Source organism: Mirounga angustirostris, unplaced genomic scaffold (assembly GCF_029215605.1).
Source record: "Mirounga angustirostris isolate CCGP_5_RB_7025 unplaced genomic scaffold, mMirAng1.0.hap1 SCAF_13, whole genome shotgun sequence".
NCBI lineage: Eukaryota > Metazoa > Chordata > Mammalia > Carnivora > Phocidae > Mirounga > Mirounga angustirostris.
This window is the reverse complement of record NW_026991721.1, coordinates 64,545,753-64,570,049: the sequence shown is the minus strand read 5'-3', so window position 1 is coordinate 64,570,049 and position 24,297 is coordinate 64,545,753. Positions and strand designations below refer to the sequence as shown.

Sequence of the window (24,297 nt, the reverse complement as noted above, 5' to 3'; positions counted from 1 at the left end):
TGAAGAAGGTTTCTTATTACCCTCTTCCCCCTTTTGAATTCTAATTATTTTTCAGTTAATTAGAACAAGCTGGAATGGCTGGGCATTTCTGGACGCCATTATTTCACATTACATTAGATTAATCTCACATACACCATTTCCCTTCTGTGAGTCTCAGCTTCCTCATCTGTAAAATGGGGAGACCACGGCCACCCTTGCAGGGCTACAAAAAAGGGTCACCATAGAATCCAGGCCACACTTCACATGGTGTGGGGCCCCCAAGAAGCACTCTGCAGGGAGTTAATGAGTCCAAAATACCGCCATTGGCATGGCTTTACATTTCCATGTTCTAGAACTTCTTTTTTCCTTTCTTAGATGGTCTTCACTCTGGGAAACTCTAGGTCACTTGGGTTCCCTCCTCTGTACGAGTAAGAATGGTATGGCCTACCCAGAATGAGCACACTGGCTTTTCTTTGATGAGTCAACCAAGATTCAAACATGGTGGCATAACTGTCATCCCCAGCATCATCCCCAGAGGCTGCAGAAGATGGCTGGACCCCCACAAGGAGGCACGTCTGAGGCAATCCTGGCACTCTGAGCTCAGAACGTGACCGTCAGTCCGCAGCTGCATGTTGGAGCCTTTCTCACCAGCTCCCTTCTGGTCTGCACTCCCTGATGTATGCCTGTGTCTTACTCATTTCTACGCTCCTGGCACAGGGCATTTGCTCTGAATGAAGAAGGAAGCAGTTTCCTGGACCCCTCTGTGTCCAAACAATGCTAACTTCCCCCCTCGGGCCTGGAACTCAGCCAAGAATACCAGGTGTCCAGGCTGTGCTTCACCATGGAGCTGGGCCACCTGAGGCCACCTGGCCTGCTGTGAGCATCATGAAGCCCACACGGCTCAGGCAGGGTAAGGCAGAGGTTCTAGGACCTCAGAGTTGAGGACTCACAGGAAGGGGAGGTTTCGACAGGCAGGGCCAGAGGAGGTCTCCAGCGCCCACTGGGGCCAACATTCCCCTCTGAGGAGTCCCTGCGGGACAAACATCATAGGACAGGCTATGGGCCTGGGTGCCCAGTGGTATGCTCAGGGCAAGAGCAAGAGAGGGCAAGAACTGAAACCACCTTGTTTGAGGGGGTCCGGAAATGACATGCTCAGAGTTGAGACTCAGGCAGGCCTTTGGGGCTATGACCTCCCCGTGGGCACCCACGTCTGCACCTGCATCCCCTGGCGCCAGGCACTGTGCTGTGATCATATGTGTGTGGCCCTCAGAGCCTTGCGAGGTGGGTCTCATAATCCCCCTTCGCAGATGGAGCAGCTGAGGTTCAGAGAGGCTCTAACTCACCTGAGGCCGCACTGTTCTTAAGTGGCTGGGATGGAAATGGAAACCTGAAGGTGACTTCTTTGCCTTTAGAAAGAGAGGAATCAACATGCATTTCAGGTAAGTGAGATTTCTTCTGGAATTCTCCTCTGCTGGGGAAAGAGCACGTTTACTGGACAGTTTAGGCATTCTACCTTTGCCAGCTCACTGCATCATTCCTCGCACTATCAGGGCTAGCTGCTGTCACCTCCGGTCTATAATTGGGGGACTGAGGTGCTGAGAAGTCCACCAAATCCTCCAAGGTCGGTGCTCTGACTCTAAGCCCATGTTCTTCTCCCTACAGCACCCTGCTTCCCTGAAACACACCAGCACTCTGCAAATTAAAATTCCCCAAGCTGGGATGCACACAGGACACCTCCAAAGGCAGTCCTATCCCAGGAACAAAGAGAAGAACAAGGAGGTTGGGGGCAGCCTTGAGATCTATCCTTGTATCAAATGAAAGACATAGTGCCCAGCCAAGACTCCCCTAGCTTTGCTCCAATGTGCAAATCTCTCCAGTAAACCCTGCAAATCCAGTTTTAAAACAAACACCCCCAGGTAGAGAAAGCTCCTTTTGTAATGCACATTGTTCTTCTGACCCAGGAAGACTTAAACCACAGCTCCCTCTTGCTCCTTGGCACAAACACTCAGCCACCATCTTGTTCCTGCAAGAGCTTGCCAGGCTTGGCAAATGGCTAGCAGCCGTGCCAGGTGCCAAATTGGCAATGGCCTCCCCGACTGAAAAAAGGAGTTAACTGATGGGTGATAGGGGATCAATAATACTACAGAAGGGCTGCTTTGATGGGATGGATGAGTCGAATGAGTGCTGGAGACATACAAGTGGACATGATCCCTAGTTGGGTCTTTGAAAGACAAGACTCTGGTAAGGATCTAGATCCTAAATGAGAGGACCTCAATACGCCCTGTGACCATTCAGGCCAAACTCTCAGCAGTATCACTGAATCTTAAAGCAAATGTCTAGCTGAGAGGGCCATTTGAAGGCACAGCCCTGGCCACATCTCTCAGGACTGGTGACCCAAGTCCGCACCCCTGTAACCCGTGGTCCTCATCTGGATTTGGCTAGGTCTGTTCCCACATGGAGGGGATTATCTCTGGATCCTCAGAATTGGAGTGTGGGGCTCTAGGGCAGGAATAAAGACATGCTGCCTGCCTCAAGGTTGCGAAGGACTAAACATCAGTTTCCAAGTGCATTTTCCTTGCCCGGGCTTCCCTGAATGGAGGTGAGCTTGGGCCCCTGGGCAATGAGAGCAGCCCATCATTGGCTGGGCAGAAGCACTGCAGCCTCAGGCTCTCTTCAGACGAGAGGCTCCCAGAGCTCCTTTAGGACTGAATAAAGTTTGTCACCAGGTTGTCACAGACTTTAGGTGGCAGCCAATTCTCTCTTTGGAGGAGGCTGTCACCCTGCCAGATTCCGCATGCACAAAACCCAGTGTTGAATGGGTGGTGGGGTGGGGTCCAGGAGAGGGAGGGAAATTGGTGGTGGGGGATGGGGAGACTGCAGGGCCACTGGCAATGTCCTCTCGGAGACTGCTTGCCCCTGGAAACTCACCACTCAGTCCTGTCTACAACGGCTTCACACTGAGATCTGGAGGGTGCTGGGAATGTTGAGTCCAGACTAGGTCCTTTTTACAAACAGAGAGACTAAGGCACAAAGAGGGTCAGTGACTTGCCCACTGTCCCAGGGTGGCCCTAAGAGCTCTCCACTCATTCCCGGCCCTACTGGGAGAGGCGCATCAGCCTGTAATTCATCGGCCCAATTACACCATCACCTGATGGCCAAGGCTGGCTAAGGAGATGGGATAAGAAAAACAGGGAGTGACTGCTCTACCACAACCTGGTAGAATAAAGAGTAAAGCTATGGGAGGAGCAGAGGGCCTGGGATTGGTCAGCCCAAAGCCCACCCCATTTGCAGCTCTCGATGCACCTGGGTGTGGAGCTCTACGTGGCTATAGCCTCCACGCTGGTGCGTCTGACAAGGCCTCCCATTCATGCCTGGCCGCTGTGGTACAGAGAACACTGGGCCGGGGGTCAGGAGGCCTGGGGACTGGTCTCCTCCTTGCACCTTTGTGTTCCTATCTGTGGCTCTACTCTTGCTCAGTTCTCTTTCCCAGGAACAACAGCCCCCACCACAACTGCATTTAACATTGCTACCCTTCCCCAGCATGCTAGCTCCCTGCTATAATTTTTCCATAAGAAGTACTACCTTGTCTTTTGATGTATTATATAATTTACCTATATATTACATTATTGTTGATTGTTCATTTCTACCCACTAGAATACAAGCCTCATCAGGGGAGAAATGTAACTCCAGATGACTGATGCACATCCCAATAGCCCAAAGTGCCTGACACTGAGCCGTCTGTGGTCTAATAAATGTTTGTTGAATGGCTGAATGTTCACTTGCTGGCTTGCTCCATGAGTGACGTTGGTTAAAACCTGCTTGAGGAGCCCAATGGAGGAGAAGCCGAGGGCCTCAGTGGAGCATGATGATGATGGAGCAGTGCCTCCTGACAAAAAGTGTCTCTGTCAGACCCTGGTGGCCCGCACGTGCCTGGGCAGATTGCCTCTTGCCAGCACCTAGAGCTCGAACGCCTACTGGAAACCAAGTCAGGGACCTTGAGAAGTGTGGGAGCTTTCCTTGCCCCAGCTCTGCCCTCAAGCCAGGCCACCCTGAGCATGAAAGAAAGGCAGAGGCTAGAGGGGATGTGGACCAGGGCCAGCCAGGGGCTGGGCGGGAGAGAAGCACGGTGTGGGCCCAGCTGGCCAGCCAGAAGCACCAGCCGCTGCCTGTCTGTGCCCAGGCACCCTCGCCCCTTCTCGTCCCGTCAAGGGCGCCATAACAGAAAGCACCCCCCACGGGAGGCTCCTCTCCCGAGCTAGGCAAAAGGGCTGCTCTGGAGCTTTGGTGAGGATGACAACAAAAATGCCCAGCCAGACAGCTGCTATCACATGAGCCAGGGATCACTCTCTTACTGATGAGAAAATACAGAAGCCCAGACAGGTCAGGAGCCATGAGGCCAAATGGCTGACCAGTGGCTGACCTGGAACAAGATGCCGGGCATCCTGGCCATGGCTGTCTTCAGTGGAGCTGCAGATCAGAGGTGTCTGTGCTTCTCTGGGCCACCTCCTGCTGCCCTTCTGGGGATGCTTCATACCCTTACTGGGGATGGTGGAGGGGGTGGGGCTGATAGTATTCCTCGCTCCTTTCTTAGGGACCCTACCTGCACCATTCTCCCCACAGCAGTGGGGGTCCCAACTACAAATCAAGAGGCAGCTCCTAATTTTCCACCAAGGCAACAGCAGATTGCTGGTTTGTGCTTCAGCCTAACAGCATGGAAGCAAATGAGCAGTAACTGTGATGGGGGACATCTAGCTTTCTGCGCCAAGGTAAGCCTGGGGAAGCGAGACAGACCAGGTGTGTTTGGAGGAGCACGGTTTACGAGGAAGAGACCAAAACCCATTTCCCGAGCAACAGCTAAAGAAGTGGGCTTCACATCCATTTTCAGGCTCATCCAGTCCAGGGGCCAAGCTTCCTGGAGACCACCCCTCTCCCACCGTAGCCTGCTAGTGTTCTCAGCATACTTGGTAACAGGAGGACAATGGAAACCATGAAAGGTGCTCCAGAACCCCAATTTAAAAATTGTTCAAGGGTTGCATCTCATGATCTACTTAAAGTTAGCTTCCCATCTCCTCCTCTCCTCTGAACCAACCTCTGCACTGCTACCTGAGTCATCCGTCTAGAACACAGAGCCGTGGCTTCAGCAGCTCTAAAAGAGCAGAATGAAACTTCTTAACATGAAGAGCGGGCTGACTTCCCTCCACACTCCCATAAATACTTTTATTCCCAAAGCAAGCTGCACCAGAATCTTCTTTCCGTTCACACAAACCTTGTCTGCCTTCCTTTGCACACACTAGACCTTTCTAGAACCATTGCCCTTCCCCTTCCATGGAACCCTTGACACTTGGTTCCCATATTGCCTCCTGTGTGAATCCTTTTCAGGTTTCTCCCCTCTGGGTTCCTATAAACTTGCCCTTTATGTCCCTCAGAATTAAGGGGCAGTACTGAAAAGTGGTAGGTTCGCCATGTGAGACTGCCATTTGGTTAGGTCAAAAACAACCAAAGACTGGCAATCTCCTCCATTTCGAGGCTAATGTGCTGTTTGTCCTCAAAACTGGAGTGAGAGAGCTGTGCCACCATCCTCCTTGTGTCAGCATCTGGCACATGGTGGCGTACGGTGGGTGCCCAATTAATGCTTGCTGGATGAGCAGCATGGTTGGACACGTTTTTGTGTCTCCTGGTCCGCCTGGTTGCTTGCTCCAACACAGAAACAACCGAATCCAGGACTGCTGGAAAGGCTCGTACACGTTTTCATCGCAGCCAAAGCAAGCTCCAGATGCTTGTCCGTGCAGGTCAAGCAGAGCATGAGAACATCTCAGAATGTGCAGGGAGTGGGGCAGCTAATTGTTCAGGACGACTACCTTTCTGGCAGGAGAAACAGAGTCAGCAGTCGATGGAGCTTTGGTGGATGGAGAGGAAGCAGCAGCGGGATCGGGAGACAGAAGGCAGGAGGGAGAAGCCGGAGGGTGAGCGAGAGACAGGCCTTTAGAAAGTAGTTTATTCTGCACAAAACAGAAACAGAGCAAACGGTGATGGTCCCTGGCAAGTGCACAGCGAGGCTCACCTCCACCGTGCAGCCCCATGCCTACGCGTTCAGGGAGGAGAAAAGAAATCCAGGGCTGTGTCTCAGGACAGAAGAGAAGCCTCTGTCTTGGGAGCCCAGCAGGACCGTCTGGCTCTCGGATACACTGCATTCTGCCACAGCCATCCCGGCTCCCTCATCACAGCGAAGTAGCTGGGGCAGACCCGCCCTGTTGCTGCGTATGTCTGCCGCAGATACCAGAGCTAACTTCTGATGCTCTCGCTCTGCAGCTTGGTGTGAAGTAGAAGCTGCAAACTGAGGGAAGGAGAACCCCCGGCCGCTGGGGGGCAGACGGCCATGACAGGCGCCTCTACAGCCCCCTGGGACCCAGAAATGAACTCGCTGCAAAACTTCCTCCCCATGACAATGCCTCAGCCCAAGTAGCATAGGACACAGGTCTGGAGGAGACCGAGTGAAAGCAGCAGAGCAGTTATGTTCTAGAGCCCAGGCTGTCTGCAAGCAAGGGTGCCCCTTTGCACACACACACGGACTATGGCACCTCATTGTCAACGCTTCCCTCTCCTTGCCATGCATCCCCTCTTCGTTTCAGCCAGTTTCTAGGTCAGTCCCTGCCGTTCTGAGGCAAAGCCACTCTGTTTGGCTGATGCTGCCGTTTGGAAAAGTAGAGCATGGGTTAGAGCCTATGGCTGGCTCATCATTCAGGATTTCCCCGGCCAGGGCCATGGGGAGATTCCTCCATTGTGCCTCAAAACACCATGCTTTCACTTTAAGACACTGGGATGTGATGCCTGCAAGTGACCAGCTTTCCTTCTTTGTATTGCCTCTTAGGGAGCTCAGCGCCTACCCAGGCCTGTCTAGGCTCTAACAGCATACATTTCTGCTCGTCACATTTTCCTTGGACCTCAGCCTATATTACTACCTTGGTCTTCCCTTTGTCATAACTGATCTAGTATTTTTGCATCTGCTCATTTGAGTCTTTTTTAGATGCCAGCCCAAATCCGTTAGTGGCTTGGGAAGTCAATAGCCCCTCCTGCCAGAAAAGGAGGAAGAAGGAGGAAATGAAACTCTGGAGATGGATTTGTGGCCACTTTGCTAGATGTGCAACATCTGGGTTCCTGGGGGCTCTGAAAGCCCTGTGTTTACCTGCGGAAAATCCCCGTGTCCAAACATGGAGGCAAGGTGAGCCGCCTTCTCCTTAATGTTCTTTTTGTGAAATTCCCTGTTGGCCAAGTTCTCAGCCCTCTTCTGCTGGTAGGGCGAGAGAGGAGAAAGAGAGAGAGTGACAGTGACAGAGCCGATGGTGGTTGCCTCCAGGAGAGTGGCAGGATGGGACAGGAGACAGGAACCCACCCGGAGCAGAGGAGGGAAGGAGGGAAGGAAGGCACCCCAAACACAGGCAGAGGCAGGGCCATGAGCGGGCTTTCACCTGCAGAATCTTGTCCTCCACTTGCTGCAGCCGCCGCAGCACCCCGGAAAGGGCCAGAGCTCCCTGGCAGGCGGGAGGCAGGCCAGCAGGGGCTTCGGGCCTGCCCAGCTGCAGGTCAGACTTGGCTCTGGCTCTCCAGGGCCTGCTCGGGCACCCGTCACCAGCAGACACTTGCTTTAGCTCTCGGAGCACGTGCCCCGTCACAACCACCGAGGGGAACTGGGAGAGAAGGAAAGTCAAGCTTCCTTCCCGACTGTGGCCCATTCATACACCCCCTGCTGTGAGCCCTCCCCACAAGGACCAGGGACCAAGGGCGCAGCAGGGGCCACTGCGAGTCAGACTCCCCCCGCTAACCTCAGGTCCTGACTTTCCGCCACCTGCCATCCTCATTAGCGATACACGGTCTCGGGCCTCACCGGCCCACTGGGTCAAAACCTGCACAAGCCCGGTCTCGGTCCTAGCTGCACAGGGAAGTCACCTAGGGCACTTAGAAAAAGTCACCCGAGTTTGGGCCCAACCCCTGGACAGTCTGGTTTAACTGGTCTGGGGTGGGTACCAGATGGTGGTATTTTTTAAAAAGCTCTCTAGGTGATTCTTCTATGCACACAGGCCTAACATCACCGCAATATATCCTCACTGACTTCGCTCAACCTCCACCACGGGAGCAACACCAACCTCCTACTGCTGGCTAGACGTTTCTGAACAGCGTGCTCAGGAATAGTGATTCTGTTCAAATTCCAAACCCAGAGATGCTCGCTGGACAAAGCCTCGGGCCATGGCTGCCTCCCCGGCCCTGGGCGGGTCCTCGTCTGCTTGGGTGCCAGGGGACGGCTTCACCACACCCCGGCCTTACCCCTTCTGTGATGTGCAGCCAACTGGCCACCTGAGCTCATGTCACCATCCTGCCACTTGTCCATCTATTTAGAAATCTCCTATCCAAGTGGCCTGCAAATAAAGCTAAGTGTCCCGGAGTGTCCCCCAAATGCCCCATGTGGCGCAGCCTGTTTTACCCCAAGCAAATAAAACATCAAGAGCATAGCAGTTGGGCAGATGATGCTCTGGACTGGCACATATTTCAAGAGGCTGCAGACCTGGTTATTCTTACCTATAAGGATGGTCACCTCAAGTTGTGTCTGCCTTCCCAGAGAAGTTACAGTCAGCCCTACCTGGGGCGCACAGAGAGCCACTGACCCCACCCCTCTGGATCAAAGTCCCCTCTGACTTCACCAAGACAGGGTCCACTGGAAGGAGCCCTACCTGCCTTTTCAGAGGAGGTGACGGGCGGGGTGTGGGCTCCTCCGGCCTAGGGCAGCGAGAGTTAACAGGTGGGTCAGAGGAAGTACGCAGGACAGGCTTACCTATCCCTGAGACACGGCATTCCTGGGAGAAGGAAGGTGAGTCCGAAAGAGCAGCCACAGGAAACATGAAGGAAAAGGTGAGTCAGACACTTGGAGGGAGGAGAGGAAGAGAGGCAGGCAGAGAGAGTTTGCAAGTGCAGAGACAGCACTGGGCTGAGCTCCCACAAGCCAGGCCCAGAGGGGAAACTTGAACCCTGGTTCTCTGTCCATGTGAACACAAAGTCCTGGAGTCCCCTTCTCCTGGACAACGTGTAAATCCCAGGGAGGCCTTGCTTTTGGCTCAGACCTGGGGCACTGGGCCTGCACCACAAGAGCCTATGCCAAGCCCAGGTGGCCAGGCCTGGAGTCCTCCTGGAAATGGCAAAGTCTCCTGCACACAAGATGACAGGGATGCTACATTCCTTCTGATGGAAGAGAACCCTCAACTGACACTTGGGGACTTCTAGGGGCCCAGCCTCCAGAAGGGGCAATTGAGAAAAAAATCACAAGTCTCAGAAACTCTTCTTACAAAACTTGGCTTCCTGGGGAAGGCCAGTTTGTCTGGGAGGGGCAGGTCCACCATCAAGACCAGGTAGACATTTATGATTGCCTATAATGCTAATTAACCAAGAGTCTGTCCTCCTCCTGAGAGGAGCCTGATTCTGTTATATGACAGGTGTTCTCCAAAAAAGAACCAAACCCCTTGTCCCAAGCTTTTGTAATTTGATGGTGGCATCCCAAAGGAATTCAGGGGAGCAAAATGAACCCCGCAGCACAGACCGTGGAATCAAGTCTGAGAGCAATCAGGTTGGTGTGAAGCCTGCCCCACGGCACTCTGCCTCCTTCAGCCTCCCAGACGCCCTGGTTGGACACCACAGCCTTGCCGGCCTGACCCAAGGGATTGCGGAGGAGGGGACGTCACAGAACACTTGGGGGGTTGGTTCCCATGGAGCTGAGGGCCGTGACTTAGTTTTCCCTGGAGTGCACAGGTTTTCTCACTCTGGACTTAGACTCCCAGGCAGCCAGGGTCTCTAAAACTCCGTTACGCTGTACCATCTCAAAGATCGCTGCAAATCAAGTCATGGTTACAAGGCAAAACCAAATTCTGGATTTCTTCTCCAGGGCAGAACAGGCATCAGCAAACTATGGTCCTCGGGCCGAAGCTGGCCTGCTGCCTGTTTTGGTAATTTAAGTTTTGTTGGCACACAGCTCCGTAATTTGCTTAGGTCCTGCCTATGGTTGCTTTCACGCTTCAACAGCAGAGATGAGCAGTTGCAGAGAGACGAGAGGCTCCCGAAGCCTCAAATCTTTGCTATGGCCTAAATGTGCTACCTGGTCCTTCCTGGAAAGTCTGCTGACTCCTGATCTAGAAGGAGCCCCCGTCTCCCCTGAGCCAGGCCTGGCTGGCATACCTGAAATCCACCATTAGCCTGCACATTTCTGCTGGCTTCTCAGCAGGTGCTGGTCACCAGGAAGGCAGGTCCAGTGAGCATCTGATGGGACTTACCTGCCTCAGGAGCGAGGGGTTCCGAGAGCTCTCCTCGAACTTGGCCAGCAGCTGACTTGCCATGGACTTGACCTTGTTCTGGCCTCCCCCTTCTCTCCCGCTGCCGCCCTCTGGACTGCAGCGCAGGCTGCGGCTGGGATAGGCTGAAGGCTGCAAAGGCCAAACGAGCACATCGGTTACTGGATCCCAGAACCCAGATATCAGGAAGGGGCCCGGAGACTCGGGACACCGGACCAGTTTTCTGAAGGAGGACGCCAGGGTTTGAGGATGGGCGGCAGGAGCAGCAGGTGATGCCCATTAAGACGATGCTCACATCTTCCCAAAGGAGGGGCACACCCCACTTGGGAGCCAGACAGGGTTTGAAAACGGCCTCTTTCACCTCCCAGCCCAGTGACCTTGGCAATTTACTTTTTAATTTCTCTGAAGTTTCCTCGTCTATAAAATGGGAGCCTAGCCCACTTCACCTGGTTGTTGCAGAAGTCAAATATAATAATGAAGTGATCAGCAAAATGGTTTTCCAAATATGCCATGTGGCTGTGAGAGGTGCAGAGTAGGGGGGATGAAGGAAGCAAGAGGGGTGTCAGTCAGGCAAGGCACAGGCTTTGGGCTTCTTTCTCCTCTCTCCTCTGCACCCCACTCCCAGCTTCAACCAGCCCTGCTCTGTGGTCGCTATCTTTAAAAAAAAAAAAAAACTTTTAATCTGGAAAGAATTTTAGACTTACAGAAAAGTTACATAGAGAGTTCCTGCATACCCTTCACCTAGATGCACCCAATGTTAGCATCTAGAATAACTGTGGTACTGTTACCAAAACTAAGCAATGAACACCGGCACGATTCTACTAAGCTAGAGACTTGATTCAGACTACCCCAGCTTCCCACCGATGTCCTTTGGGTTCCAGGACACGAGCCCAGGTCCCACATGGCATTTAGCCATGTCTCCTCCATCCCCCTCCTCTGTAAGACTTTCTCCATCTTTCTTTGCCTTTCATGACCTTGACAATTTTGAAGGACACTGGTCAGCTATTTTGTACAGAGTCCCTCAACGGGGTCGGTCTGATGTTTTCTCATGGTCAGACTAGGGTTATGGGTTTTGGAGAAGATGCCTCAAAGTTCAGAAGTGCTTGGGTCCATGATATCAACGTGACTGTTGACTGGTGAGGGGCTGGTTGTGGTCACTTGACTGTGCTGTTTTAAAAAATGGGAGTTCCACGTGAGCCTTCTTTAGCTCATCTGCGAAAAAATAAAACTTGGAAAGTTAACAGCATTCACTGGTGTGATGTCTGCTCTCCTTACCAAAGGACCTGCTCCCATAGGCCTCAGCAGCAAATGCCACCATTATATCAGGTGGGCAGTGTGCTTTCCCAAGGAGGCACCACATCTCCCACACAGGAACAGATGTTCTCAAGACAACGAAGATATGTTCACTTAGAAAATCACGGGAAGAGGCAAACTACGGTCAACTGATTTTTTTTTTTTATTTGAAAGAGAGAGAATGAGAGAGAGAGAGAGAGCACATGAGAGGGGGGAGGGTCAGAGGGAGAAGCAGACTCCCCGCTGAGCAGGGAGCCCGATGCGGGGCTCGATCCTGGGACTCCAGGATCATGACCTGAGCCGAAGGCAGTCGCTTAACCAACTGAGCCACCCAGGCGCCCCAAATTTTTTTTAAAGACCCCTAAGAGGCGCAGCCCCAGGGGAAACCGTGTATGCATAGCCACTCTCAAGTGTTGGACAAACACAGACCAAAGTGTCACTCCCCACTTCGAAGTGCAGAATGTAACTCTGCATATCGATATAGGCTTGAGTGGAAGAGGGTAGGTTTACTGGAGTGGTCACTGTTACACAAGGCCAAAGTCGGCCAGGACAGTGGGTCACGCAGACCAGTGCTTCTCAGATACGAATCACTGAGAGGCTCTTTCAAAGGCAGATTCAGATTAGTCCATAGTCTGGGGGCCTGACACTGCATCTCTAACCAGCTGCTAGGTGATGCTGATGCCGCTGGTTCCTGGCCCACACTTTGAGTAGCAAGAATTTGGAAAAAATTATTGCTTAGTGAAACCTGACTTTAGTAAAACAGCTGGCTCAGGTCAGCCTAGAAACATCTCAGAAGGGGCAGGTGCAACCGATTTCTTCCCACACTCTGACTCCTGTGTTGCCAGCAACAGAGAGAGCACAAACACTCCCTCAAAGGAGCCACAGATGAAAGGCAGGAGCAGGTTTTTATCTGAGACATCCTGCAACATGGGGAAACTTCTAGGGAGGAGGCACAGGCACTTAAAGTGAGAGCCAACACCCCATAACCGGGAAAGTGGGAGGTCTCCCCCACCCTGTTCATCAGCCTCCGCTTGCTCCTTTCAACTATCTCCCTACTCACTGGCTTCTTGCTCACACTAGCACCAAGAGACGGAGAAGCAACTGCTCTTGAAGGGATCAAAGAAGTTCTAGAAAAGCTTTGGACAAAGGTGATTTGAACTCATCAGATAAAATGTGTTTGTGCACATTTTAAGACGTGAACTGAACTCCAGGGTTCCATTATCAGAGCACCCCTTTGCCCCTTACAGAAAATGGGGTAAACAACAGGCAGCTTCCCCACCCACCCAGGTTGGGCCTTGTAGCTCTATTTGTAACAAAGGTCACTGTTTTGAGACCCCGTGTCCGAGAGAGATTGGTGCTTCAATTTGACCAAGTAGCCTGTAATTTTCTGCTTTCACCAGAAGGTGGCACCTGTGGGCACCAGGCCATTTGCCTAAAAGACAAGTGCAGAAAACGAAAGGTAGAAAGTAGGCCTAGGGGACAGGAGGGGCTGCCGGTGCCGGGTTACTACTCTCCGCTAATAGTGATGCTGTGGGGATTAGCATGGGTGCCTGATGGCATACTCGGCACATTATATACGTCCTCCTATTTAATCTTTAAAAATCCTGCAAAAAGTTGCCTACACATGCCTTTCACAGACGTGAGCCACAGCCTGGGAGGCTCCATTTCTCCAGGTGACACGGCTAGGAAGCAGTGGAGAGAGGACCAGAGCCCAGTGGTTTCTCCATCAAGCCAAGCTTGGAACCGAGCGGCTCACGAGAGAGGAAAGGAGGAAGGGCCAGCGCTGTGGCCACTGGCTATCAGGCAACCAGCCTTTGTTTAAACGGACACCGTGCACACGAACCTCATCCAGGTTGTTGAAGCCTTTCCGCCTCCGTTTGTTCATGTCGCTGTCTTCAGTCTGGGTGTCCACCTGCAGTGGCCAAGAAAGCATGGTGAGCTCAGGGCCAGCGAGGTCTGCGGTTCCACCAACCGCCCTGAGGCATGGGGCAGGCCCTGCGCCAGCCTTCAGGGATGCCACCCTGCCCGCCAACAGCTGCCATCCCAGGAGACAGACGGACACCCATCACCCTGTTCTGTGAAATGCGATCACAGAGTTCTGTTCAGAAGAGGGGGCCTTCCTGAACCGGGGGGTGGGGTGTGGGAGGGGGAGGGGGGGGTTCTGTCAGAGGGGTGGGAATCACATCCCCAAAGAGCAATCTGAAACATCCCAAAGCACAAAGAATCCCCATGACATGGGTGGGGCAGGGACTGTCTCTGTGGTCGATGTGACCCTGAGCTCCAAGCAGTCACAGCCTGGCCTGCTGATGCCCCTTGGCATGCTGCCATAAGGAGACCCCCCTTCCTGCAAGGAGGTGCCACTGCTCACCTCACAGGTGGGGATTCTCGGGGCTCAGAGCAGCTGTCCAGGGATTTGATGGTGAATTACGCCTGCCATTTGGTCACCATTGCAAATGCCAGTAAATGATATTTTATCAACTTCAAGGGAGCATCAAATATGGTCTGGAAACTACGGTGATCATACAGCAATGTATTCCCAGGACCGTTTTTTTTTTTTAAGATTTTATTATTTGACAGAGACACAGCGAAAGAGGGAACACAAGCAGGGGGAGAAGCAGGCTTCCCGCTGAGCAGGGAGCCCGATGTGGGACTAGATCCTAGGACCCTGGGATCATGACCCAAGCTGAAGGCAGACGCTTAATGACTGAGCCACCCAGGTGCCCCAGGACCGTTTTATTGTTTCCCCATCAGAATTATTTATAGTGCTCCCTCCCATTCTCAAAAGTATCCCAGTTAGACAATAAATTGCATGGATGCCCTACCAATAAGCCCTTCCAGCCTACTTTCTGCTGCCTGAACCTGAACACTGAAGTCTGGAGAACCCCACTCTACATAAGCCCACTGCAGCGACCCTGCAAGGGACCAAAGGGCACAGGCATTGTCAGTCTTGTCTCCTGCGGGAGGATGGGCAGGGCTGCACAGATGGAGTGAGGCTGTGGGCTAGGCTGGGGACAGGGGGCTGGACTCAGTGCCTCCCCTGCGCCCTGCCAGGTGAGTCTATCCTGACCCTGGGGTTAGACCTGTCTACCTACCCATGTCCATTATTTCTGTCATGAGCATCTTTGCTGCAGACAACTTTGCTTCAAGCACCTTTGCCACGAGAGTTTTTACCACGTAACTCATTGGATATAAAGCAATTTTGCCGTAACAGATACAAAGATAATGGGCTAACAGTTTGGTTTCATCAGGTGATTGATAGCTTGGTTTCCTTTCTCCTCTGGCACAGTGCTCCCGTTTTTATATTATATAAATCTTAGCCCTCATGATGATCTATACAGTGGTGCAGAATTTTGAACCCACATTTCCCATAGAACTTTGGGATGTCTATTGACGGACACGTGACAAAATGCCAAGTGGAAACAATAGGTAGAAGGTGTTCACAATGCAACATAAAGCTCAGTCACAAATATGCATCCTCGTATTTAGAAATGGGTACCTCCCTCTTTTTTTTTTTTTTTTTTTTTAGAGAGAGAGAGAGAGAGTGGGGGCAGAAGGAGAGGAAGAGAGAAACTTAAGCAGACTCCACGCCCAGCATGGAGCCCAAAGTGGGGCTTAATCTCAAGACGCTGAGATTATGATCTGAGCTGAAATCAAGAGTCAGACACTTAACCGACTGAGCCACGCAGGCGCCCCTGGATACCTCTCTTAATGAAGGAAGAAAGTTTAGTGAAAAAAGAAAATGTGTAATGTCGAACATGGAGATGAATCAGTGAGCAAAAAATGTATAATAATATGAACCAAAGACCGTGAAGGCAAGTGCTTAGGTACAATCTGCGAAATGAAACCAGCTGTTTGCACAGTGTTGCCATGAATCTACGCTACTTATTCTGAAGGATTCAAATCTTTTGTATTTCACAATAAAGTCTTTTTAATTTTGTTATTTTTCATGTTTCATTATGTCCTTTTTAATGAATGCCCATCATTTTTTCTTGTGCTTTTCTTGTTCACAGCACAACTGCTTTAGGGCTGATTAGTTACAGAGCAAAAATGCTTGCGGCAAAGATGCTTATGGCAAGACTACCCGGACCCTACTACCACCGGTCTCCAGCTGGGGCCTTCTCCACATGGCCAGCCCCCTGAGGGCCATGGAACCCCCACCCCCAAGCCTCCTACACACTCAGGCCCTCCAGAGCAGGCCAGCTTACATCCCAGCCTTTGTTCCACTGAGCAGGCAGAGGGAAGGGCTACTGACCATCTCTCCCCTTGAACCCAGGAGTACAGCCCAATCCGCCCCACCCCTCCTACCCTTGCTGCGCTGCAGGAAGATTCTTTTACCTCTCACCTGTTCTGCAGTAAGAACTCAGAGCCCCCAGCACACATGACTGTGTGCCCACTTGCTCCCAGCAGAAAGCACCTGCTTCCCCTGCTTCTGTTTTCCCATCATCCCTGCCCCCTTCCCACACTTACCAGCACCTTTGATATTTTTAAAGACAAGATCCACCATAGTTTAGGCATTGATTTTTGTTCAAAAATTTGACCCTTTCCTTGTTCAGGCAGCACAAAACAACAGATCCAAGGGCCCTGCCCTCCCTTTAACATTTTTCTCAGCTTCTAATAAATCATTATTCTGTGAATGGAAATGACTTCAACCCAAACGCTTGGGCAAACACCAAGAGAAATAGATGACCTTATTTGCAACAATGTTGGGTCTTAGAGGCGCAGGCCATCTGGGTCCCCAGCTCCACAGCCTGTGAATGGCTTGCTGGCCGAGACGGGGGTCTGAGAAAGTACAGGATGTCCTACCCAACAAGAACACTGCATGCATAATCTTAGGGGTTTCTGTTGTTTTGTTGTTGTGGTTGTTTCCACCGTAAATGAAGACTTGGCTTTTCTCTCAAAGAGCAACACCTCTTACTCTCTCTTTTGCATTCAACAGCTTGGGACTTGACTGTTCCAACATCAAAGCCAAGTAGGTCCAAACCCAGTAGGTTAGCCACAGGCTCACAAGAAGTGCTCCTGGGAGGGAGTGTGCCCAGCACCTGAGAAGACCCCAGGTCCTTCAGGGGGAAAAAAAGAAGTAGGTGGGGCAACCTCCACTCCTCTGATTCAGCCTGACCCATAGAAACAATAAAATGCAGTCTATGTGAAAAGGCTGGCAACACACATACCCAAATGGTCTCTACTCTTCCTTATGCATTTCTCGTGGAAGCGCTGGTTCTCAACTAAAGAGTTAGGTTAAAACAGAAAGGTAGAGAAAACTCAAACCTAGGGATTTACCTAATTTTTTCTTATCTGTATATCTCTATCTGCAAGCCAATGTTGCCTTAGTAGCCCCATCTCCTTGGACTCTATTTTGCTCTACAAAGAATGGAGTACAAGGAGGAAGAAAATACTTATGGTGTCCAGCAAGAGAGAGTGAGAGAGCATGAGCATACACAAACAGCTCACTTTCTTTTGCTCTTAATTTTTTCCTGCCTTTCCCCCTAAGAACACTTTCTATCATGATTCCCCAATGATCTGAAAGAGTCCATACACCAGACGGCATTTCCCCCCCCACACACGGCATTTATTAAACTAACTGGTATCTCCATTTAAAAAAAAAAAAAAAGATAAGTATTTGTTAATCTGAGTATTTATTTGATCAGTACAAGATAACCATGTCCCCATAAAGCCCGACTTCCTGTGATTTTAGCCCAAAGGAAACAACCTTTATATTTAACTAGCTAGTTTAGCCTAACCCTGGAGAAATTTGGATCTGGGGCATAGAGAGACCGGCCATTGCAGGCAACGGTCTGGTTGAGTAGGGAGGCAGTGGTGATATTTAGGCCAATGACACTGGCAAGGGAACTCTTCTCTTCTTCAGTAACAGACTAGTAAGGAGTCATGAGTTCGAATTCTGACATGACTTACTTCCCAGCTGTGTGACCTTAGGAAAATCACCTAACTTCTCTGACTGCATTTTCCTTATCTATTATTTCCTCACCTAGATATCCTATCTACCTCACAAATTGTTGTAAGGATTAACAAAGTCATGTACATAAAACACTTCCTATAAGGCGCTATATACGTGTTACACACTGTTACTTAGGTTAATGCTAGTTAACAGAATTAGAAAACCTGAATTCTAGTTCCGACTTTGACTTTCCACCTACAGGCAGGACATCGCGATTTAATCTCCCCACAGCCAACATTCCCCTCCTTGAAACTGGGCTGAGAACACCTGCCCAGCCTTCCTCCAAAGCGAACACAAGGAGCAAATGAGATATATATGAACCTGCTTTGTACGCCGTAAGGTGCCACACTGATCATGGTTACGGTGGAGAACCAAGTGTCCAATCCCGCTAGCTTGACTCATTTTCTCAGGAAACAGGCATCTGCATTGAATCGGTACTCCTAAGGGACAGGCGCACTCATCTGGGGAGCCCTTCCCACTCGGCCTGCAGCAAGCATCTGTTCACGCACTCTTCACGGCCACGTGATGCAATGCATTGTTGATGTGACTGCCACCACTTTGCAGACAAGCAAAGGAACCACCTTCGGAGAGGTTCAAGCATGTGCCAAATTCCCAGCAGACCTAAATACATATTCATCTGCCTGGCTTCTAATGTACTCCCATTGTGTAAGTCAGCTCAGAATGGCCAGCTGTGCGGCACAGAGGACAGAAGAGAGACCAGCCTGCCAACCATGGGGGCCAGAGGGGCAGCTTGGAGGCCCTGTGCTCTCGACTCTCAGGGACTTCCTTCACATCTGTGAACTGAGAAGCACTAGAGACCTAGTGGGGAGCTCTGGCTGCTGGGTGGGGGTTCTGTGAGAGCAGCTGGGCAAGGGGAGAGGAATTCAGACATTCCCCCTAGAAGGGCAGCGTCCTCGGGTGGGGTCCTTGCTTGTCTTGTTCTCTGCTCTACCCCCAGCACGAGAGGAGAACCCAGCATCAGATAGGCACCAGGCCAGTCTGGATGGAGGAAAGGCTTCCTTACCTCATGCGCCTGGCTCTTTGGAAAGTGTTCGTGTGGGAGGGGTGAGGAGTGGAGAGCTGGGCGGGCACCCTGACTGCTGAGACCGGACACCCACACCAGCCAGGCTCTATGAACTCCACTGTCCCGGGAACAGTGCTGGAGGGGAGCCTGTGTCACCATCAGCCAGATGAGAGGATAAACACCCTGGGACCACCACCCGGGCCCCTGGGATGGGCTTCTCACAGACAAGCAACACCTCTGTGTTGTGTTGTCTTGAAGGAGTGGGCTCAGACTGGGGAAAACAAACATCAGGTGCCCTGAGTGTGTCCATAGTGTCCTGTCTGTGATGACTGCAGTGGCCATAAATCCAGGCATGACCCACATGTCATAGGTCTAGGAGGGGACACGTGGGAGGACAGAGACCATGTAGGTATGTTCAGATATCGTCTTAGGTCCATGGTAACAGGAGATCTGGAGTCCCCAGCAATTTTTCCATGTCACAGGCTTTTGTGCGAATGCTTTTAGGATCAGAGGCAGATCTTCAGGAGCAGACCTGCAGATTGATGGAAAAGCTGCATTCTCTAAAAGTAAACAAGGCCCTTGGTAGAGGAAAAGTCTTCTATTTTGCCTGAAGCTGATCAGTTTTGCTGGGATTTGGATGCTATCTGGGGTTAGGGATGAGACAACAATTTAACACCAACAGTGAAAACCAGGAGAGAGAGATTTTTAAGGCTGGCTCAATAGAAAAATGGACCCTCTCCACATTAAGATGCCATGTTGTGAACAAACATGGGCTTCTCAATTCCCATGTCAAGACGCTCCTCTGAGAGTTAGTGAGGGCACAGGGAGGGCCAGAGAGGGCTGGGGAGAGGGGGTGAGGTTGAACGCAGATGCATCCTCTCAGGATGGGCAGCCCCTAGGCACACCCTGGGGGGCAACTGGACATGGTTCAAACTCAGCCAGGGCCAGGCTAGACAGAGCCTGCCCATGCCCCCTGCATTTTCTAGCAGAGCCAGTGGGAAGTGGAGTGAGGACCTATCAGCCCTTGGAGGGCCTGGCTGGCCTTGCCGACCATTCCCAGAATGTGACCTGGGGCTGGCCAGACTGTTATAATTCCATCATTCTGTAAACAGAGGTGTGGTGAGTGAAAGGTTTAAGCATTCCTCTCCAGTTCCCAGTTGTGGGCTAAGTGGTGGGAGAAAGCAGGTGGATGGAGAAAGGCCTTAAATGTTTGGCTCAGACTGTTTCCAGAAAGGCTGCCCTGGCTTGCTTGGATGGGGAAGCCCGAAGTGGGGATGCTTAGAGGGACAAAAGCTGGGCTGGGGTGGAACGAGCCTGTGACTTGGCTCCAGAAGATGACTTCCACTCAGTGGGACATGTGGTAGGCCACGCAGCCCTCCCACAGAGCCTCTGAACGGGGCAGCCTGGGAAGCAGAGGGGGACAGAGCGGCTGGGTGCAGCTCAGCCCCTTCGCTGCTCTGCTGAAAACCCCCGCAGACCTGCATACCCTCCTCCCCTGGCCCTGGCCTTGCTGGCCCGGTCCCTCCTATAGACAGGGCGTGCCTGCTCCTGGAGTTAGCCCAAAGGCTACAACGCTCCAGGGAGCGCAGACCTCAGTGGAAGAAGCAACCACTGCTCACGCAGCCAAGGGAAAGACAGGAGGCTACGTGGCCCCAGCCCCACCCTGGGCAGAGGGGCTGGCAGGACCAGGCGTGACTGACCACACATAGGAGACTGTCGGCCTCCTAGAGAGACTGAGACACACACACAGGCCTGCTGCCCTGTGGAGAGAGGCAAGCTTTGTATGAGGACTTGCCACCTCATGTCTCTGCGCCTCTATTTTTTTGACCTGTAAAATGAGCACATTACATAAGATAACTTGCAACATACCTACCACAGACATGCCACCATTCACATGCAATTACAATGCCTCATTAGCCTCTCAGTTCCTAAACTGTGTACCAAGGCACCCCACGGACCCCCACCGTGAGCTTGCAGAGGAACTGCTGTGCGATACTTTAAATTCTCCAGGAAAACGTGGTGAAGTCTGTTGTACACCTTGTAAAATACCCCTACCAAGTTATTTGGACTCAACTACTTAGTAAACAGAACTTTTAGGTATTTCTTTTGACCTAGGGGGGCACTGTGATAAAAATCACTGAGACACTAAGGGTGCTGTTAAGTCTGGAAAGTCTGGGAACCTCTTTCAGTCTGAGCTGCTCAAAGGCATACCTTATTCACCTCTGTGTATTTGCTACTCTCATCAGAAACAAACAAAAAATGGGCGACTGGGTGGCTCAGTCAGTTAAGCGTCCGATTCTTGATTTTGGCTCAGGTCATGATCGCAGGGTGGTGAGATTAAGCCCCGTGTCGGGTTCCACAGTCAGTGTGAAGCCTACTTGGGGTTTTCTCTCTCCCTCCCTCTGTCCCTCCTCCCCTGCTATCTCTCTCTCTCTCTTAAAAAAAAAAAAAATTAGAAAAACAAAAAATTCAACCCTAAAGTTGGCAACATTTGTGAAAGGAAGGGAGGGAGGAGGGGAGGAGGGGAGGAAAGGGGAAGGGGGAAGGGGAAAGGGGGAGGAAAGGAAAGGAAAGGAAAGGAAAGGAAAGGAAAGGAAAGGAAAGGAAAGGAAAGGAAAGGAAAGGGGGAAGGAAAGGACAGGAAAGGGGGAAGGAAAGGACAGGAAAGGAAAGGAAAGGAAAGGAAAGGAAAGGACAGGACAGGAAAGGAAAGGAAAGGGGGAAGGAAAGGAAAGGAAAGGAAAGGAAAGGAAAGGAAAGGAAAGGAAAGGAAAGGAAAGGAAAGGAAAAGGGGAAGGAAAGGAAAGGAAAGGAAAGGAAAGGAAAGGAAAGGAAAGGAAAGGAAAAGGAAGGAAAGGAAAGGAAAAGGAAGGAAATTAATGGAACAGAATGTATAAATGTAGCATCACCATACACTCTGCCACTAACAGCCATGGTATAACTGATCTAAACTGCTTAACAAGTAAGAAATCATCTCCACCTTCCTCTTAGGAGACAGGGCTAATCTGATTTACTTAAACAAATACTCAGTGGCATGACCTCTCAGTTCTGTGCCATGCCCTTCCTGTAACCAGTTCACGTCACCGATCCCAGCTACACGGCGCCGGGGGACTTCCAGCAGCACTGGGTCACTAAACAGCGCTTTACTCACGTCTCCCGTGGGCACTCGATCTGGGTCAGTTATCAGCATTAACAGACCGAGCACATGACATTCTCCCTTCCCCTTGCCCCATCCGTGGCCGAAACTTACCCGTGGAGTCCTCTTTCTTGGAAATGTGAGGTTGAGATAGTTATGAGAAATGGAGGATTTGGCCAAGCTGAGGTCTGCATTTTCTCCATAGTTTTTGCCCCAAGAATCTGTTAGGAAATAAAAATATGACAGAGATCGGACCCTGCCACCACTACCCCGGGGCTCAGGGGGTGTCATGGCTACAAGGTCCCTCCAAATAATTCCCTCCCCCTCAACTAAAGATACAAATGGGCTGGGTAGGGGGCTGATGCAGCTCTAACCAGTGACCTCCCAGTCACGGGGGCAGACCTTGGGCCTCACGTGGCACCTGCCACACACACCTACTCACACACACAGGTCCACCCCGGTTTGGCCTCAAAGTGAGAGGGAAGGCAGGGGGCCAACCTCAGAACACAGGACACCAGTGTGGAGAGCAACCAGACATGGGCACAGGGCGGAGATGGCCCAAGGGCGCAGCAAAGCCTGTCCCAAAGCAGGGCCTTACCCGCAGGCCTCAGCGGGGTGCCTCGGAAGAGCTCATAGAACTTGGAGAGGTACATGACCATGCTGAGCTGGTCAGGCTCCTGGGCTGACGCCATCTCCTTGCCCGTGGTCACTGGGGGGATGCCAAACTCGCGCTCGGCCACGTCAAATGCCAGTTGGTTGTTCTCCACAGCGTCATCTTCGTTCAGAGAGTCAAAGTTGCTGGAGAACCAGAACAACGCAAAGTTCAGGGACAGGAGACAGAGGTGTGAAAAGCTGAACCAACTTACCTGTAAGGAGCACTGTGGGCAACATTCTGCTGGGTCTCGCTGGGTGGGGAGGGGCGAGGGAGCTGCAACCCCGGCTCCTGCCCCCAGTCACCCCAGCCCCCTGCTGCCCTCCCCCCCCCACTGCCCCCCCCCCCCACTACTGCCCAGGGAGGCTCCTCCACACTTGGGGTAGGGACCAAATCAGATTTAGGCCATGACAATGTCATTGCTGCCTGGGCTGAAACAATGGGAAAATAATTTGTCTTTGGAAAACTTATCAGCTACTTTATTTTTAAATAGTTTCTTTACGTGCTTGTGCTTTTAATTATAAAAGTATATGGATATCTTGTAAAAAAAAAAAAAAAAGGAATCAAGGGATAAATAACATATAAAGTAACAGGTGAGCACCCATCCCCTTCTTGAGGCAGCCTCACTTCCTAAAGGTACCGACTGATAACCCTCTGGGAGGTTTCCTTTCAGCCTTCTGGACGAATGTGCCCGTGGGTGTGTGGTTACTCTGCAGCCGATCTGAATCCAACATTAATACATGAACTAGGCCTTCAACATCACAAAGTGTGTCCAATCTTCCTATCGACGCTGCCATTATTCCCAATTTACAAAGAAACAAACTCAGAGAAGCTAAGGGACCTGCCCAGTGCCACACAGCTAACTGGTCTGCTAACAGCTAACAGCTAACAGATCTAATTCTCTTGGCTGTAAAATCCTCGAACTGGTCCCCAGAATGAGGTCTTGCCCGTAGTTTCTCTCTTGTGGGGAGAGTGCCCAGGGGTGAATGCTCGATTTCCCCAGCACGGGGATGGAGGGGATGCGGGGACGAGTACAAGCACGGAGCCTGAGCTGCGTCTGCTCCTCACATATTAGGAACACAGGTTAATCAAGCTGCTGACAGAGTAATCAGTGCAAACAGCAAAGAAAAAAACTTAAGAAAAACTCAAACCAAAGATAGACTTTGAGCCAGGATTCCACATCCAGCAGAGCATCCCTGGTTCCCCTTGTCTCCAGGGCACCCCTGGGCCATGGAGGGCTCAGCAGGTGCAGCCTGCACCCCCAACTCACATCAGCTCAGGCCGGAAGCGGTGGATGATGGCGCACAGGGCCAGGCCGCTGCGCCAGGATGTGGTCAGGTCGGTGACGTTGACATGCTGGTAGCCCTCGGTTTGCTGCTGGCACCAGGTTAAGAGCTTGCTGGGCCGGATGTCTAACTCTGCATGAGGGGGAGACAGGCAGTGGAGAGTCATGGAGCAGGTGCATCTGAGCCGCGTCTTGAGGAGTGTCGAGGGATTCATCAGACAGAAGGCATTCCAGGAAAACAGAAAAGGGCCGTGCCATGGAAGAATCTAGCAAGGCCGGGCAGGCTGTGTACAACAGAGGCAGCAGCAGTGGGGCATGCGGTGGGAGGGGATGGGAGGGGATGGGAGGGGAGGCTGGTAAGGTGGTGTGCACCCAGCGGCAGGGAGGAGGCGGGGTCTGGGCGGGCAACAGAGACCGAAGAGGTCTCTCGGCTGGACGGTGACCCGAGCCAGGCCGGACTGATGCTGGGGAGTTACTCATTTAACCATCCCTTCCCTCCACTAGGAAAAGTGTGTAGCATGTGGGGCCTGTTATCTAGCTGGGGAGACAAGATCCCCATACTGGAAACAACAGGGAGGGAAAAGCAAGGCGCAGTTCCACCGTTCACTTTACTGTCCTAAGTGCTCGACACATATTCTCTCCTTTAC

At 51.8% G+C, this 24,297-nt stretch overlaps 1 protein-coding gene across 4 annotated transcripts in view; it reads right to left on the bottom strand.

Annotated features, from left to right (window-relative positions):
• MICAL2 (microtubule associated monooxygenase, calponin and LIM domain containing 2) overlaps positions 1-24,297 on the bottom strand; it is a 210,713-nt gene that overhangs the window by 85,354 nt on the left and 101,062 nt on the right. For 2 of the 4 annotated variants that reach the window (XM_064577103.1, XM_064577104.1), the window contains exons 12-17: positions 23,636-23,783; positions 22,312-22,511; positions 21,828-21,934; positions 13,444-13,512; positions 10,290-10,439; positions 1,323-1,385 (exon numbers count right to left, since the gene is read on the bottom strand). In XM_064577103.1, coding sequence (XP_064433173.1) covers positions 1,323-1,385; positions 10,290-10,439; positions 13,444-13,512; positions 21,828-21,934; positions 22,312-22,511; positions 23,636-23,783 — 737 coding nt within the window. Of the gene's footprint in view, positions 1-1,322; positions 1,386-5,837; positions 5,979-7,162; positions 7,265-7,445; positions 7,665-8,702; positions 8,826-10,289; positions 10,440-13,443; positions 13,513-21,827; positions 21,935-22,311; positions 22,512-23,635; positions 23,784-24,297 lie in introns of all 4 variants that reach the window. The other 2 variants (XM_064577105.1, XM_045894126.3) reach the window with 2 other exon arrangements.